The sequence below is a fragment of the Candoia aspera genome, chromosome 1, assembly GCF_035149785.1.
Source record: "Candoia aspera isolate rCanAsp1 chromosome 1, rCanAsp1.hap2, whole genome shotgun sequence".
NCBI classification, from domain to species: Eukaryota; Metazoa; Chordata; class Lepidosauria; order Squamata; family Boidae; genus Candoia; species Candoia aspera.
In genome coordinates, this window is record NC_086153.1 from 73,712,246 (window position 1) to 73,731,566 (window position 19,321).

The 19,321-nt window shown below is 39.3% G+C and overlaps 1 protein-coding gene across 6 annotated transcripts in view; it reads left to right on the forward strand.

Annotated features, from left to right (window-relative positions):
* SIPA1L2 (signal induced proliferation associated 1 like 2) overlaps nucleotides 1-19,321 on the forward strand; it is a 70,009-nt gene that overhangs the window by 35,536 nt on the left and 15,152 nt on the right. For 4 of the 6 annotated variants that reach the window (XR_010068182.1, XM_063306819.1, XM_063306828.1 and 1 more), the window contains exons 9-14: nucleotides 4,844-5,101; nucleotides 6,415-6,498; nucleotides 7,160-7,257; nucleotides 8,544-8,647; nucleotides 10,067-10,452; nucleotides 12,104-12,328. Coding sequence is in view for 5 of the 6 variants with exons in the window: in XM_063306819.1 (XP_063162889.1) it covers nucleotides 4,844-5,101; nucleotides 6,415-6,498; nucleotides 7,160-7,257; nucleotides 8,544-8,647; nucleotides 10,067-10,452; nucleotides 12,104-12,328 (1,155 nt within the window). In the remaining variant the exon portion in view is untranslated. The remainder of the gene's footprint in view (nucleotides 1-4,843; nucleotides 5,102-6,414; nucleotides 6,499-7,159; nucleotides 7,258-8,543; nucleotides 8,648-10,066; nucleotides 10,453-12,103; nucleotides 12,329-19,321) is intronic. The other 2 variants (XM_063306849.1, XM_063306858.1) reach the window with 1 other exon arrangement.

The window sequence follows — 19,321 nt, forward strand, 5'->3', positions numbered from 1 at the left end:
TATTCTGAAAAGATAGCTCCAAAGATAACAAGGACCTGAGGCATAAAGAGATTTATAGATCATCACCAGCAATTTCAGCTGTACTCAGAAGCCTATTGGGAGCCAATGCAGCACCTGCAAAACAGATGTTACTCGCCTGAAATGGTTCTCCCTTGCTGCTAAATTTTGAATCAGTTGCAGTTTCTGAATAATCTTCAGAGGCAGCCCCAAAGATAAGAAATTGTGCAAGAGTGTATGTCACCAGGGCATCCCCCTCCAATTACATCTGGCATCTGGTGTATTAGCTGAAGGTAGCAAAAGTTCTAATAGCTAAAGCCTCCATCTGCTGCCCAGGCAGGAGCTGTGAATCCAGAAGAACTTGCAGATTATGGATCTATTCCTTCAAAGGGAGGGTGACCCAGTCAAGAGCCAGTGTTGAAGTTAGATAAATTTCTGGACAAACAACCACTCCATATTGCTAGAATTTAATCTACGCCTGTTTTGTCTAATGCAGTCTCACAGCCCTTAGACATTGTGTTAGGACTCCCATGGTATCACTTGCTTGTCCTGGGACAATGATGGATGTCATCAACTTTCTGATAATACCTCACCTCAAACTGACACATAACTTTACATAGTTATTTCATGTAGATGTTAAATCGGAAGAGAGGGCCAAGCCTTTTAATCAACCCCAAAGATCTGTCCACTTAGAAGCCCTGTGCCGACTGTAGCACAATGCTTCTGATTTCTAACACTCACAAATGGTACACAAAGTTACCAGGGTCAGTGGAATCAAACATGAGAACAAGAAATCCCCTCAATCCCAACTTTCACGAGAGGAACTAATGTTGTTTCAGACCCATGTGCATGTCTGGATATGGATCTAGATAATCCACTTCATCCAAGAACCTCTGTAGCTATCTTCAACAGTGGGCGCACAACCACCTCTTTCATGGCCACTTCCTTAAAAGAGTATTTATTGCACCCCCAGTCCAAACAACCCAGGAAGGACAAGGATGCAATCAACAAATGGCTGAGCCTCTTACAGAAAAGATTGTCCACTTCCTTAGATTCTAGGGGTTCAAAAGAACACAAGATGGCTCCCAAGATGTTGCCTCAGTCTTTTTACTGGATTCTGCCTGTGGTATGTACAGCTCCAAGCAAATATGAGTGGTTTTATCTGCAAACAGGTCAGATAAGGAAACTTTTTCTGAGAGGCCACCTGGAAGCAATCTCATCTAGTGCTTTTCTATTAATTCTGTATTCCAGAGATTAACCAGACACATAGTGATATTGCCCACAAGAGCTATAGAAATTCTCTTCTCTTCTCTTCTCTTCTCTTCTCTTCTCTTCTCTTCTCTTTCGCATAAGCTTTGGAAGATCTGTAGAAATTTCCATGAGCACCTGCTGGAAATTGGTGGATCCATAAGGTGCCTGGGGTTGAACATCCTAATTAGCTTCCAACCTTATGGAGATTGGTATCACTAATGAGTTTCGCAGTGATCAGAAAGTGAACTGACCATGACAAGAACTAATAGAAACATCCTGCATTTCCAGTTCCTGAACTGGCTGCTCCAAGAAAAAAACAGATTTAATGTATGGCCATCTGTATGAGCTGGGTCAGTAATGATCTGAGACACTAGTTGCCCTGGATGTCAGGAAATCCTGAGCCACTTCTGACAGCCTCCAGAACATGGAAAAATCCTTGAATGCCATCATTCTGGGAAGTTGACCACCTGCAGAACAGGTCTCTGAAGATCCTCACTACTCCTCTTCCCCAGTCTTAGAATCACAGCTACTGCAGCACCTAAACCCAGTCAGGAAGATTTCCAGCAAGGCAATTCCGCTGTTCTCACCCAACCAAACTTAAGTAATGCATGCCATATGTGCCCACTGCTTTCTGTCCAAGAAATGGAGGGGTTGCAAATTGATCAGGCATTTAGCAGCAGCATTTTAAGGCCAGGGCTCTGAATGATCCAGCATCCAGGACCTTGGAAGAGTCTTCTGGGCTGGAAATGGTGTTCTTCCAAGTGACAATATGTGTACATGACATCATGGTGCAAATCCCAGTGTTACGTACTTGCATCCTAGCATTGTATGCTAGTACATAAATTGCAGGCTTTGTGCTATGCTCAGGTCTTACAGATTTCCTGTGGCCGGTTATGTCTTTTTGAAGTGTGGCACCACAACAATATCTTGCTCTGGAAAAAATTCAGACCCTAAACAGTCAAAATCAATTTACATTGAAATTGGTAAAGAGCTTCATGATGTTCTTGTCAGATTCTTTCTTTCTTTTCTTGGGAGTGCCTTCTAGGTATGCTCATTTGATGCCTGTCTTATCAAGAGAGGATTTATTTATTTATTTATTTGATTTCTATAGCCGCCCATTTCAGCGAGTGACTCTGGGCAGCTTACAACAATAAAACTATAAAACAATTAAAACAATTACAATTAAAACAGTTAAAATATAAAATAAATACAAAATAAATATACGTGGCTGCCAAGTGAGCAATGTATGGATGTTAACACAGCCAAGAGACGGGACCATCCACATGCTCGAGGCCCCAGGCCCGGGCACAAAGCCAGGTCTTCACAGCCTTATGAAAGGCCAACAGGGTCGGGGACATCCTAATTTCTGGAGGGAGGATGTTCCAGAGGGCAGGTGCCATGGAAGAGAAGGCACGCCTTCTAGTTCCTGCCAACCGACACTCCCTGGCTGACAGGACCCGCAGCATACCCAACCTACTAGATCAAATTGGATGGGCAGAAACAACTGGGAGAACGCGGTCCCTTAGGTAACCCAGCCACAAGCCATGAAGGGCTTTAAAGGTGACAACCAGCACCTTGAATTGCATCTGGAAGCACACCAGCAACCAATGCAGCTCCCGTAGCAGTGGTGTTATGTGTGTCGAGTACCTGACACCATTTACTATCCGTGCAACTGCATTCTACACCAGTTGAAGCTTCCGAATGCTCTTCAAGGGCAGCCCCATATAGAGCGCATTACAGTAGTCCAGTCGGGAGGTCACAAGGGCATGAGTGACTGTGAGCAAAGCCTCTTGGTCTAGGAATGGGCACAGCTGGCACACAACCCGAAGGTGTGCAAAGGCCCTCCTAGCCACGGCTGCCACTTGCTCTTTGAGCAGAAGCCGTGAGTCTACAAGGACCCCCAGATTGCACACTGGGTCTGTCTGGGGCAGTGCAACCCCATCCAAGACCAAAGGTGGAAAAACTTTAGTACCGGGAGGCCCACAAACCCAAAGCCACCCAGTCTTGCTTGGGTTGAGTCGAAGCCCATTGCACCCTATCCAGGCCCTTACAGCCTCCAGGCACTGGGTCAGGACATCCACGGCATCACTCAGGCGGTCTGGGGTAGAGTTATAAAGCTGAGTATCATCAGCATATTGATGGTATCTTACCCCAAACTGTCGGATCACCTCCCCCAATGGTCTCATGTAGATGTTAAATAGGAGAGGGGAGAGAACCGAGCCCTGAGGCACCCCACAGAGTAGGGGACGTGGGCTGGACCTTTCCCCCTCTATCAACACCGACTGGAACTGACCCCGGAGGAAGGAGGAGAACCAGCACAACACTGTGCTGCCCACCCCCAACTCCCAAAGCTGGTCCAGAAGGATACCATGATCAATGGTATCGAAGGCTGCTGAGAGGTCAAAAAAAGCAAGGATGGTTGCACTGCCCCCATCCCGCTCCCGCCAGAGGTCTTCTAAGAGTGCGATCAATGTTGTCTTTGCGATCAATTTATCTTCTTCCTGTTGCTGGGAGAATGATCTATTTGTAATCTGAGAATAGTAAATAACAACTTTAGCCAATTGGTTCCCCTCTACAGTTAAGGATTGTATTTCTTTATATCCAAGATCTTAGGAGGTCTGATACATGCACTGTTCCATATAAATTATAAATGTGCTTTTTTCTTGATGTTATTTGTTTAAATATTAGAAGCCAATAGTCAGGGGTGGGGAGGAGGTAAAGGATATTTTTGGAGGAGGGATTGCAAATGCAATCAGTACTGTTTGGCTTTTCCTGTGTTGTTTAATTCTGTTTAAGAAGGCTACAGCCCTATGCTCTTTTGCTGGGAATAAGCCTAACTGAACTCAGTTGGACTCAGATCTGATTAGGGATGTAGAGGATTGCAAATAGCAACTTAACCGAACACTAAGAAAGAAAAAGAAAGGAAGAAAGAGAGAGAATTAAAGGAGGGAAGGGGATCTGTCCCTATGTTAATTATAGTGAGTTTATAGTTTAATTATCTGTAAAGAAGCTGTAATTGTACACAGGATTACCTAGGAATAAGGTCATCTCAGTGTGAACATGGAGAAGGGAAGAATTAATGTGTGTGTAAAAAAAAAAATCTATCAACCAAAATGGACCAATGTGATAGATTAAGGTCCATACTCTTCAATGAAGAGGGCTTCATCCAGCAGTGGATTGATTTGGGATAATAATAATAATAATAATAATAATACATATCAGAATCACAGAAACATATACAGATACGCACATTTGCTTCAACATGTTAAAATACATACTGTAAATTCCATGGTTTATGTAATCCATCTTCCAACCTTCCAAGTTTTGAAATATTACAGTTTTTAAAAATTGTCTATACTTTTTATTTAGTAGATAGTTAATCATCTACTAAACATGTACCCTTTAAAATCTTATTTTAAATCTTACGTTTTCATGCAATTATTAATTCACTGCTCTTCAAGGTGTTACCTACTTGTATGAGTATGCAGGTAGTAATATCTTAAACATGCATAGTATGAAATGGAACATTATTGTTATGGTGGAAAAAAGCCTTGTGGTTCTCAAAGATTAATTGTGATATTTATATATGCTGTAGGGGATGCTCAGAACTCTGTCGAATTCCCATGGTGGAGTACAAACTGGACAGCGAAGGCACCCCATGTGAGTATAAAACTCCTTTCCGGAGGAATACTACTTGGCATCGGGTGCCAACTTCTGCTGGGCAGCCTCTCTCTCGTGCCTCTCCAATCTTAGGAACATCTGATAGACTGCAGTGCCAGCAGCTTCTCCATCAGGCACAAACTGCTATTCCTCGCAGCACTTCTTTTGACAGAAAGCTTCCAGATGGCGCAAGGTAATATACACTCTTCCATCTTATATTTTCTAAGTGCTTTATCAAGTGAGCCAAGGCTCCTTCTACAGTATTTCTTTCCAGAAGCAAACAATAGCCACTGCTGCTAATGTTGATACTAAAAGGAAAATGTAATTTTAATTCATATCCTCTTTTTGGAATATAAAAACCAACAAGCTTCTTTTGACTAGGATGACTAGCCACTAGAATAGAATATGTCTTCTTGAGAAATAGAATGAAAAATAAACATAAACACGACTGTAAATGAATTTGATTCTAATTGGGCAGTGTTGGGCTTCAGGGTTTAGTGACTGTAGTCTAGAGAACGGATTTCCTGATGTTTTGCTGGCAACCGTGGCTGGCACCTTCAGAGGCAAAGTGGTCTGGTATGCAGACTACAGGCAACTGAGCAGGGACTGACTGGGCTCCTGTCTTTATCACCAGGGATACATGCCTCATATACCCTCTGTGTGGATAAACACAAACACTTCTATTGATTTTTTTAGGGTTTTTTGAGATTCATTATGTGAATCTTTGGAAGGGTCCAGACATCCCAAGGGTAGTAAAAGGTGTGATTGGTTCTGGGAGAAAAAAAGTTCCATTCCTTTTGGCAGTACCAATGGAGTAGCTGAAGTCTATGATACATTTCTGCACAACAACTATATTATGCCATCCTTCTGATTTGTGTGGTCTTTATAACATTCAAATGTTATGGAAGTACATATTAGCATTTTCTCAGTGGAAACCATATCAGTAATTAATCTGGATATTAGTAATATCCAAAGAACATGGGGACTAAATACTATTTTCCTTGCTCAGCACTCAGGAAGAGTTACTGTAATTCAGTTTGAAAATCTGTTTTTATAGAGTGGAAAGGGGGTCAGGTGGACCATTGAGTCCAATTCTATGTTCAATGCAGGATATATTTTTGGAAGAGGACAGAATTAAAGTATGCACTATAATTTTATTATCCTTATAATTTGTGATATAAGATAGCATTAATTGTGAAATAGTTTATTTTGACTATTAACATAATCACTGATATGAAGAAGGCATGAGGAATATGTACCATATTGAAGTTCCACTGATTTTCATTGGAACATAAATACATTTTGCTGAGTGCTGGATTATTACAATTCTATATAAAGTCAAACTCATTACATAGTTTAAGTTCTAAAACCATTGTATATGAATATTTCATATTCTTAATTCTTAAATATAAATTTTGTTCATAAGGAATGTTATTAAAATAATAGGATGCTTATGGATCACCACATATCTCAGTACATCTTAAATTACTCTATTCATTATTTCAGAAATTCTCCAAGCAACCAATCATCTTCCAGTGACCCAGGACCAAGTGGGAGTAGTCAGTGGAGGCACCAAGTAGGATATGATGGGTACTTGTTGTTTTTTTATAACTTGATTGTGAAAAATATTTAATGAAATATAAGTAAAACATTCAACTGTTCATAGCCTTTATGAAGGGTTTTGTTGTCTTTGAATGTAAGGCGCTACAAAGCACTGCTACTTAGCTGAGAGGAGAACTGTACTAATCTAATATAAATGAAATGCAGACATCATGTCATGAGTAAGGATGGCGAGCAGGGGGCTCCCATCCAGACTGTCAAGCGCATGCGTAGCACTGAGGAATTGTTCAGCCATTCAAAGAGACACAGATCGGGACCGACTTAACCCTTGGGGGTTATATGTCTGGGTTTTTCCCACGCTTCTTCAGTTTGTTAGGATTCCTGTTAAGTACTAGCAATAAATATTAGAGACCAGTTCATTGTCTCAGCGTGTTTCCTGGTTGTTAGGACACATCAGCTGTGTTTAATAGAGATTAGAAAATCTATGCATATCGTTATTAAATGAACAACACTTGAAATTCAGCAGCAGGTGTCATTCAAAACTATATTAATTGCCAATAAATCTTTGTGTTCAGCCATCTGATGAAAATATCTTTAAAATGCCATGCCATGGGAGCAAAAATGGTTCATATGGAATGGATAGCTTTCATAGGGAGTGAGAAAACCCACCTCTTTCTCTTTCTGCTTAAAGATGCCAGTCCCCTTTACTTCATGACCATCAAGGTCTCTTGGAGAGTGAAGAAGGTAGAGAACATGAAGAATCTTTGGAAGGGTCCAGACATCCCAATGGTAGTAAAAGTTATTTTAAATTAAAATGGCTTATTTGCTGAATTGTTAATCTCCCTGAGTTTCTGGAGGAAAGGCGGGATATCAATCTAACAAAAATTAAACAAACAAAGCTGTGTGTCATCATCAGCATTCTGATGGCAACAAGTTCCGAATTTTTGTAAAACCCCTATTAGTGTTTTCATATAAATCTGTGCATTTCAAAGTATATTTACTGAAGTTTTGGGGAGTGAAAGATAAAAATGCAGATGAACCCTAATAAATCTGATGGAACCCTAAGTAAATTGAGTAATTTGTGAGCATCAGAAATCAATCTCAAAATTGGGTGGAACTTGGAAAGGTTAAAGCAGTGTTTCTCAACCTTGGCAACTTTAAGATGTGTGGACTTCAACTCCCAGAATTCCCCAGCCAGCATGGCTTGCTGGGGAATTCTGGGAGTTGACGTCCACACAACTTAAAGTTGCCAAGGTTGAGAAACACTGGGTTAAAGTGATGGCATGACTAGAAACGCTCAGCACAGCTAAATTTATAAAATGTGGGGTGATACATAATATTTTCCTCTTAACATCTTTAAACATCTGTTCTCTCCATTTTACATGTTTGTATAGTCTTCTTTCTCATTAAGTTGCAAACATTCTTATAAACGTTCATAATTCATCTTATGGATCCCGTAAATTATATTGTTTAGCACACAGAGTGGAATCACCTACGCATGTATTTCAATGCATTTTCTTTGAGGACATTTTTTCCCCCTACAAATGTAATCTCTTTTTTGGAAAACCTCTGGGATGTTTCCTTTAAAGTGGGGTTACTGTAGCTGTTCTGCAAAATTCTGGATGACAGAAGTCAGAATTCTGGTGACTGCAGAGGGATACAGAACTCTTTCCTGCTATCAAGTGGTCATGCAGACTGTTGTATCTGGAACTGATAGCCCTAGTTAAAGCAATACACTTTTATTTTCCACTTCCATTTTCTAGATCACCTCCATGCTCAGCTGATGCTCAGGAGTAGCAGAAGGGTGTCAATATTGATTTTGTTTTTTTGCTCCATTTCCATGAGTTATTGCAAATGTGTATGTGTTAACTGATTCTTTTTATTCAGAACTGTCATAGCTAATAAGCCATATAGCTCTCAGTTTAATAAGGGCAAGATAAACTCTATGATTCCAAAAATTCCAGGGAGCATCCTGGTTTTATACATGATGCATGTAATACTAAGATATTAGCTTTTTCCCCTTGTGATTTATACTTGTGTTATTTGATATTAAAACAAATAACTATTTATGGCAGAAACAAAGTGGCATGCACCATCAACCAAGGTCTTGAGTTCCTATAAAGACCGGGCTTTACAGAAGGAAAACAATGGGAAGGATTCACCAAACAAATTTTCTCATGTAAGTTCTTTTACTTGGGGATTCCCAAATAGGAATCTTTTTCACGTGTGTATGGACAGAACCTGTGTTGCAAAGGTCTGAAGGAAAATGAAAATAGTTGCAGATATTGAGGTTACTGTTTCGCTGAAAGGATGTTTCACCATAATCTTCCAATACATATCATGAAATAGGAAATATGAAGAGTAAATTGTAATAAAAGTTGAATGAGCCATTACATTAATCTATATATTATCTTTCTATATTGTACAGCTTGTTTGGGCATAATTTTGCATATTCCTGGTGAAATAACTCTGAGAAATTAATTTGGATATAGAAAAGGTCACCCAGTAGTATCTACCAGATTTAAAAAACTGAATATGAAATAAATGGAAGGCTCTTCTAATAAAAAACAATAAGCATCTTTGATACAGAAATGGCTTTAAGTATTCTTTCTGGCAGTGACCTCAAACATGCACATTATAAGGAGCATGTCCTTGTTTCTAGGCCACTGAATAATTTAAACTCTAAGTAAGCATCACTTTCCATTTTGATTAGAAGTTTAAACTGCATATTCAGAAATGTATGCCCTGTTTTTTTTGAGGGGCATTCTTATATTGCCATATCTAGGAATAAACTAAGTAAACATTTATTTTAATTATCACTATATGTGTTTTTATTACTTAGGCAAAAATAAACATACATTGATGCACCTAAACAGAACTTTTCTATTTAGAAAAGTACAGTATGTTCCTCTAAATTTGAGTGGTGATAGCAATGAGCTAATATCAATTAAAACATTTCCAGATGAATTTATTAATCTTGCAGACATGGCAGAAGGGAGGGTGAAAGGAAACCTTGCATTGGCAGAAGTTACCTGCTTAATGTTGGATTTAGGCCACAGAGAGGACAAACAGTTACTACAGTTAATGTTTAGTTCAATGTTTCTCAATCTTGGCAACTTAAAGATGTGTGGACTTCAGCTCCCAGAATTCCCCAGCCAGCAAGGCTGGCTAGGGAATTCTGGGAGTTAAGTCCACACATCTTCAGGTTGCCAGGGTTGAGAAACACTGGTTTAGTTAATAAGCTCAGAATGGGGAACTTGTGGCCCTCCAGATGTCCTTGAACTGCTCCTGGCATTCCTGACTATTGGCCATGCCAACTGGGTCCAGTGGGATTTTTATCTCAGTGTCAACTGGAAGGCTATAGCTTTCCCATAACAGTAAAGGCAATTGAAAGACGTAACATCCATTCTTAAATTCTAAGGATATCATTTCAAACTCTGAACATAATTCACTTTGTACAATTTTATAGAATTGTATAGACTGTTTTTGAACATGGTTTTTTGCTTCAACTTTATTTGATATTTCCAACCGGTAATGTGTTTCTTATTTCATTGATTAAACTGCAGATTATGGAAATAAAATTATATTTCTCTTTCAGATTGGAGACAAAAACTGTTCCAGCCATTCCAGCAGTAATACTCTATCCAGTAACACATCAAGCAACAGTGATGATAAGCACTTTGGTTCTGAAGATCTAATGGACTCTGATTTGCTTGGATTAACATATATTAAGGGAGCCTCTACTGACAGTGGAATTGATACTGCTCCTTGTATGCCTGCTCCAATATTGGCTCCATTGCACATTTCTGGAAGTCGGTCAGGGATTCATGGTCGGACCGATCAGTGGGCTGAATCATCTGAAACTCCAGGACCAGATGATGAGATGAAAGTGTATGCTGTTCACAGTTATGCTTCAGCCATTTCTAGCAGTCATATAGGTGATGGTAGCATGGGAGACCTCAGTGAATTATCTTCACATTCTAGGTGAGTGGTTTTTTTCAGTGTGGTAACCAAATTAAAGTTCTGACTAATTAATGTGTAAATTTGCTTTTACTTACTTTATATTTTACTGAGAGTGTTTTAACCTTATTTTGTCAGTGTTATGTTTCAAGAATTAGGAAGACATACATATACCGTATGTTCTGGTAAAACATGAGCTTCTGAATCCATTTTGTATGGTGATGCCTATAAGTGATAACAGTGTTTCAGAAATCTAGTCCAAAATTACTTTTACTTTTAATGAACTTAAATACGTTGCATATTCACAGGAGCTGGGTAAGATTTGGCTTGAGTAACTGTTACTAGGTTGCCTTACAACATATCAGGTCTTTCTTTGTTGAGCAATATAATTTAGATAACACATATTTTATATAGAAATGATAAATTGGGTTCAGCTTCTTTTCAGTATCTTCATTTCATTGGTGGGATTCTCCTCCTGCCATGGGAATCCCCCTGCCTAGTCATAGGAGACAGGTTTTGCATACAACGCACTGTATACACTGATCAATGAAGAGTTATGCCTTATGGCAAGGATTAAATTGGATATCATTCTGTCTCCTACAGCCTATTATGAAATCAATTTATGATTACACTGCATCTTTTTACCTGCAAAAGTCTTTGAATATACCATGGAACGATTGCTATCTTGTATTACTTTTCTTAATAATTACTTTCACATGGCATTAGTGTGCAAACTTTTAATTTGGATTCAAAGATATGATAAAGTACTGTACCTCTGCATAATTTTATGATCTAACGTCATTGGCTATAAAAGTAATGTGATTTCCTTTATCCCCAGTCAATATCCACAGTTTGTACAAGTCAAAGAGTAAACTTTTTTTAGTTTACTAGATACCCTGTTAATTAAAAATAATGAGTTTATAGAAAAGCAAAGTATTGAGATTTGACTGACTTCTTAAGGCATGGTAGAATTTGCATTTAAGTAAGTTATCTGATATATCTGTGCTTTATGTATTAACTTCATATGATGTTTTATAACATCTTAGCTAGATTATGCCCAAACTGTTTATGTTTATATACAACTAGTGAAATGAATCTGTGTAAATACCATTAAGAGCCCTGTTAGAACCATCTCTGTGTATCTGGATCCAAAATCAGGCACATAGTAACTAGGGAAAAGACCTTCTCAGAAATGGTACTCTCCATATATAGTATCTTTCCAGGAACACTCATATGGTACAAACTTTGAGATTTTTCTAGTGCTAGAAAATGTTTTTTAACCAGTCTTGTATTTTATTTCAGTAATGTCAGTACTAACTTTTGAAGTACTTTTCTGTGTTTCAATTTTATTATTTTAATTTTTGAGACAGATAATTGTCTGGCCTAATAAACATCCATCAGCTAAAATAAGAAAGCACTGTAATATTTTTGTATATCTTCTATTGAAATCAAAACAACAAAAATTCAGCTTTGATTAGAATATGAACTCTGTATTACAGAAATAAATTACATGAAATATTACTGACTTTTAAAGACTTTATGGAGGGTGTGTGTGTGTGTGTTTTCTATTTTGTCTTTTTAAAACAAATAATAGCCAATATTTTTCCTGTTTCAGATTTCCTCAAGTACAACTGTACATTGGATAGCTTATTGTGTGTATTTTTCTCTTTTCTAGTGGGTCACATCATTCTGGAAGTCCTTCAACACATGGTCCTAAAGGCAGTGGATCATTAGATACCTCCAAAGTATATATAGTCTCACAAAATTGTGGTCAGCCAATCTCTGGATCAATGGCCAAATGCTACCCTCGACAAGGGGCAATAAACAAATATGTTATTGGCTGGAAAAAGTCAGAAGGTAGCCCCACACCTGAGGAATCTGAAATTTCTGAATGTCAAGAGTAAGAATCTTTTATTCATGTGTGGGGAAGAGAAGTTGGGGACTTGAGAAGGGAGGAGGACATGAAAGGAAAGAAAAGGCAAGTTACATGATATTGATTTCCTGGGGATTAAAAGTAGCTAAGGGTTCAGTACATGTAGAGCCTCTGGCTTCTTCATTTAGGTGCTTTCAGACAAGGCTTCTATTGAGCAATCTGCCTGGTTTATTCAAGGAATTTTAAGGGAATCTTAAACTTATAGTCCATTTACCCTGTATTCTTCCTATACATTCAATTTTTTTGACACACACACACACACACACACACACACACTGAGGAAATAACTGTACAACAATGTGTTGACAGAATAAGTGCTGAGAACAATTCATCTGAAAGTACTCATATAGCATGGCCTTAAAGCTGAATTATGAAAAAATGTAGTTCATGAAATGGACACATAATGGTCTTTTATATGAACTCCAGCAGCTGCTTTCAACTGAGAAACAGCAGTTTTCAGCAATGCTTGAGTAGAGTTGTCTACCTGAAAAACATAAATGATGGAAGAGATGGAATTAAAGAGTATGCACAATTGCCAGTAACTAGTGCTCATTTAATAATCACAATTTCATGTTTCTTATAATTCTTTAAAAATATTTATAGAAAAGATCCTAATTTATTATAATTATTTTCAAAATAGATTATTGTTTTAAGGCTAGATCCTGTAGTCATTCCCTAAGTGCAATTTACAATTGCAGCATACCATTTGCATCCTGATTTATAAAAAGGAAGGGACTGTTTAGACCATTGAGACCAATTCTTTGTTTAGTGCAGGATTCCAAATTAAATCCTCCTAATCAGATGACTGACTTCTGCTTGGACACATCCATTGAAAAGGAGCTCACCTTTCTTTGGATAATTTGATCTACTGTCAAACAGCTATTAAAAGTTTTTTCAAACATTCAGTTTGAATCTGATTTGCCACAACTTCAATATATTAACTTAAATTCATTAATCTTGTCTTTCCCTCTTTCCCTTCTATGTGAAATCCTTTCAAGTATGCCTCTCTCAACCATTTTTTCTCAAAGCTAAACATGCCCAGCTTCTTCAAGCTGTGGTTATAAGGCTTAGTTTCTAGTCCCCTGATCTTCTTGCTTGCCTGTCTCTGAATCTGCTGTAATTTCTCTGGATTCTTCTTAAAGTATGCTGCATTTTACTGGCAAGATTTGTTCTTCACAAATCCATGCTGACTGGTAATTACTGCATCATTACCACATGCTTACAGTCTCCTTCTTTTCTGCTCTGAATTTTGAGTGTTTATGTCAACCTAGCAGTTACTTGCTGGATCTTTTCCTCCCCTCCTATTGACGATAGTGATATTTGTTCTCCTACGATCAGATGCCATTTTGCCCGTTCTCCAGAATTTCTCAAAGATTTTGTTTTCAGTACCTGGATGCAATTAATTTGAACCTGGCGATTTAGACTTCTATGAAATAAAGCGGTATTCCTTGACAAAGTTTTTATCATCCTCAAGCTTCAATCCTGCCTCTTTATCCTCCTCATTAAAAAAACAGGTTTTTGTGGCACTGTGCCAGAATAGGTGCTGAGTAGCTCTGTCTTTTCTTTATTGACTCTTAGTATATCGTCCTCCTTACTGAGTGAAGGTGAAAGTATGTTGGCTTGCAAGATAATCTTCAGATTAGAGATCCTAGCTTGCATAGAATAATGTGATCATATTTGGAGTAAAACGGCTTTGGTTACAGTTGTGGCATATAACCTCAAATGCTATTGTCCTTACAGTTTAAATGGGATGTGACTTATGACCAGGGCTGCAACTAGGGGGGCAAGTGGGGCGTGTGCCCTGGGCACCGTGCTGGGGGGCACCAAAATGACAAAATAGTATTTGTATACTGAATGGGGGGGGGCGCGCGGAATCCTTGTTTGCCCCGGGTGACACAGACCCTAGTTGTGGGCCTGCATATGGTAAGAGTACAACTAAGACTAGTGAGTAGCCTACACCTTCTCTATAATATTTAGAAATGTTTTATGAAAGACTCAGTTGACCAAAGATATGATGGATGGCAAACATCAAGTATCTATTTGTCCATCTGGTGACCATGGCATATGGAAGTTTGTGACTTGGGATTTAAAAGGAGGAAATTATAAAAGAGATGAGATGAGATGAGATGAGATGAAGGAAGGAATATATGTGAAACTAAGAGGGGAAAGGATATATTAGATCTGAATGAAGATGTTCTTATCTTGTGGAGTAAAGAATTCTAGAGTTGGATGGTACCTCAATTGAATAAATTAAATTAAAGTAAGGTTGATAAATATATGTATAACAGTGAAGTATAGGTTCAAGGCTTCAGGTGTAGGTTGTAGAAATGGAGAAATGTTAAAATATGAGGTTTACTTATGGACTTTCTCTGTATTTGTTTCACATTCTGTTTGGCAGAATTCTGATCAAAAGTGTGCAAGAGATGACAATAAATAAAATTTGGAAAATACTGTACAATATGGATTTAGAGGCAGGGGATGTGCAGGCCATATTTTTCCTTTTCAGCAGGTTATTGAGAAATGTATTAATGTGAAAAAGGAAGTTCCATGTACATTTATTGATATAAGTGTATGATAAAGTGAATAGTCTTAGATTATAGAACATTTTGTACAATCTGGAGTTTAATGTTGCTTGCTGAATGTGATAAGAGTAATATATAATTAAAATAAAAATATGTGTGAGAAAAAATAGAATCCTTAGTGAATGCTTCAGTATTGCTAAGAGAGTTAGTCAAGAAAGTTTGTTGTCTCCTTGGTTTTAAAATTTCCATATGGATAAACATATAAGGAATGCCTGTGGTGATGTTAGAGGTATGATGGTTGGGAATTTGAATGTATCTGTATTTTCTGCATGCAGAGGATATGATGTGGCTGGCTGAGAAACTGAATTATTTTCAGTGAATGTTAGATTAATTGTATGAAAAAAAAATGATTATGGAGCTGAAAATGAATCTATTGAAGTTCAAGAGAGTTGTGTCTGCCAGGGAAAAAGGGTTGAAAATTACAAGTTAGACATACATGGGAAACAATTAGAGCAAGTAGATGGATAATTTGTGTACCTTGGTTTAGTGCAAGATGGGGAAATGGATGAAGATGTACAAGTGTTGATAGAAATGCAGTGAATAGTATACAGTTTGTTGCCAGGAATGAATGAATGAATGACAAAAAGAGCAAAAAGTGCTGCTTATATGGGTGTGTTTCTACTCATTTTTTATATGACAACAAGAGTTGGGTGGGTCAGGAAAAGCATAAAAGTTGATGCTGCGGGAATTCAGATCAGAAGATGAGCGTGTTAAAAAACAAGTAGAGATAGGATCAAGAATGAATGAGTCAATGTGGATTCAATACGATACTTGAAGTCCTCAATCACTACAACTTCATGTCTTTTTGAAAAATCTGCAATTTGCTTTTGGAACACATCTCCGCATGTCAGTGTGGGGGCAGTATTAGATATCTACATCAAAGTTTTATTTGTCTCTTCTACCTATTTTAAGCCAAATGCTCTTTACAATATTGCCAACTCATTCATTTGGATTTCTGAGTAGGAATGGATGTTCTTAATCTAGGTGCAACTCCTCCTCCTTCTCTTCTGTTCCTTTAGAACAATATCCTTCAGCTGCAGTTTTGAAACCCCAGGTCTCCATTGCGCCTAAATAATATTTGCCGTTCTGTAGTTAGAGGTCCTTCAGCAAAGGATCATTACCTTGTCGTGCTGGAGCTTGAGCACCTCAATGATGCCATGAGCTAAACCATGAAGGGCCACCCAAGACGGGAAAGTCATGACAGAGAGGTCAGACTAAATGCGATCCCTGGGGAAGGTAATGGCAACCCACCCCAGTATTCTTGCCATGAAAACTCAATGGATCAGTACAACCAGAGATATGTCGGTATACCATCGGAAGATGAGACCCCCAGGTCGGAGGATGGTCAAAATGCTACTGGGGAGGAACAGAGGATGAGTTCAACTAGCCCCAGACGTGATGACGCAGCTAGCTCAAAGCCGAAAGGACGGCTAGCGGCCGACAGTGCTGGTGGTGAACGGCGAATCCGATGTTCTAAGGATCAACACACCATTGGAACCTGGAATGTAAGATCTATGAGCCAGGGCAAATTGGATGTGGTCATTGGTGAGATGTCAAGATTAAAGATAGACATTTTGTGTGTCAGTGAACTGAAATGGACTGGAATGGGCCACTTCACATCAAATGACCACCAGATCTACTACTGTGGACAAGAGGACCACAGAAGAAATGGAGTAGCCTTCATAATTAATAGTCAAGTGGCTAAAGCAGTGCTTGGATACAATCCAAAAAACGATAGAATGATCTCAATTCGAATTCAGGGCAAGCCATCTAACATCACAGTGATCCAAATATACGCCCCAACCACAAATGCTGAAGGAGCTGAAGTAGAGCAGTTCTGTGAAGACCTGCAGCACCTACTGGACAACATGCCTAAAAGAGATGTTATTTTCATCACAGGAGACTGGAATGCTAAGGTGGGCAGTCCAATGACACCTGGAATTACAGGTAATCATGGCCTGGGAGAACAAAATGAAGCAGGACATAGGCTGATAGAATTTTGCCAACACAACTCACTCTGCATAACAAACACTCTCTTCCAACAACCTGAGAGACGGCTTTATACATGGACTTCACCAGACGGACAACACCGAAATCAGATTGACTACGTCCTTTGCAGCCAAAGGTGGCGGACATCTATACAGTCAGTAAAAACAAGACCTGGAGCTGACTGTAGTTCAGATCACGAACTTCTTCTTGCACAATTTAGGATCAGGCTAAAGAGATTAGGGAAGACCCACAGATCAGCTAGATATGAGCTCACTAATATTCCTAAGGAATATGCAGTGGAGGTGAAGAATAGATTTAAGGGACTGGACTTAGTAGATAGGGTCCCGGAAGAACTATGGACAGAAGTCCGCAACATTGTTCAGGAGGCGGCAACAAAATACATCCCAAAGAAAGAGAAAACCAAGAAGGCAAAAGGGCTGTCTGCTGAGACACTAGAAGTAGCCCAAGAAAGAAGGAAAGCAAAAGGCAACAGTGATAGGGGGAGATATGCCCAATTAAATGCAAAATTCCAGAGGTTAGCCAGAAGAGATAAGGAATTATTTTTAAACAAGCAATGCGTGGAAGTGGAAGAAGACAAAAGAATAGGAAGGACAAGAGACCTCTTCCAGAAAATTAGAAACATTGGAGGTAAATTCCAGGCCAAAATGGGTATGATCAAAAACAAAGATGGCAAGGACCTAACAGAAGAAGAAGAGATCAAGAAAAGGTGGCAAGAATATACAGAAGACCTGTATAGGAAGGATAACAATATCGGGGATAGCTTTGACGGTGTGGTCAGTGAGCTAAAGCCAGACATCCTGAAGAGTGAGGTTGAATGGGCCTTAAGAAGCATTGCTAATAACAAGGCAGCAGGAGACGACGGCATCCCAGCTGAACTGTTCAAAATCTTGCAAGATGATGCTGTCAAGGTAATGCATGCTATATGCCAGCAAATTTGGAAAACACAAGAATGGCCATCAGACTGGAAAAAATCAACTTATATCCCCATACCAAAAAAAGGGAACACTAAAGAATGTTCAAACTATCGAACAGTGGCACTCATTTCACATGCCAGTAAGGTAATGCTCAAGATCCTGCAAGGTAGACTTCAGCAATTCACGGAGCGAGAATTGCCAGATGTACAAGCTGGGTTTAGAAAAGGCAGAGGAACTAGGGACCAAATTGCCAATATCCGCTGGATAATGGAAAAAGCCAGGGAGTTTCAGAAAAACGTCTATTTCTGTTTTATTGACTATTCTAAAGCCTTTGACTGTGTGGACCAGAACAAATTGTGGCAAGTTCTTAGTGGTACGGGGAGACCAAGTCATCTTGTATGCCTCCTGAAGAATCTGTATAACGACCAAGTAGCAGCAGTAAGAACAGACCACGGAACAATGGACTGGTTTAAGATTGGGCAAGGAGTACGGCGGGGCTGTATACTCTCTCACCCTACCTATTCAACTTGTATGCAGAACACATCATGCAACAAGCTGGGCTTGAGGAATCCAAGGTTAAAGCTATGGTATTCCCAGTAGTAACATATGGCTGCAAGAGCTGGACCATAAGGAAGGCTGAGAGAAGGAAGATAGATGCCTTGGAATTGTGGTGTTGGAGGAAAATTCTGTGAGTGCCTTGGACTGCCAGGAGATCAAACCAGTCCGTCCTCCAGGAAATAAAGCCAGACTGCTCACTTGAGGGAACGATATTAAAGGCCATACTGAAAGACTTTGGCCACATAATGAGAAGACAGGACACCCTGGAGAAGATGCTGATGCTAGGGAGAGTGGAGGGCAAAAGGAAGAGGGGCCGACCAAGGGCAAGGTGGATGGATGATATGCTAGAGGTGACGGACTCGTCCCTGGGGGAGCTGGGGGTGTTGACGACTGACAGGAAGCTCTGGCGTGGGCTGGTCCATGAAGTCACGAAGAGTCGGAAGCGACTAAACAAATAAACAACAACAGTTAGAGGTCAGGCTCATCTTGTTTGTTTTCTCTACTCTGAACAATATTGCATAGACAATGAAGGGCACAGATTTTATGAGCTTTTGCTTTTTCAGATTTTTCTGAGGAGTTTCAGAGGCCTACTTCAGCAACACTCTCACCTTCTACAGTGCTGTAATAATATGTGGGAATGACCTTGTGGGGGCGGGGAAGAGATGCTGTCTAGGGAATGATCAGATAAGAGGTGGGGGAACCCGCAGCTGTGTAACAGGAAGAGAAAGAAACTTGTCAGGGTGTAGAAAGAGGCAGCCAGGAGATTTATACTGTCAGACTTGCAAACGTCTGTTAATGTAGCCTTACAATTAAAGTAGAATTTGCTAATCTGGTTATGTTTCCTGTCTGGTCTACCTGGGAAGGCTGACAAGTGCAAAAATCTTTATCTGAGGTCC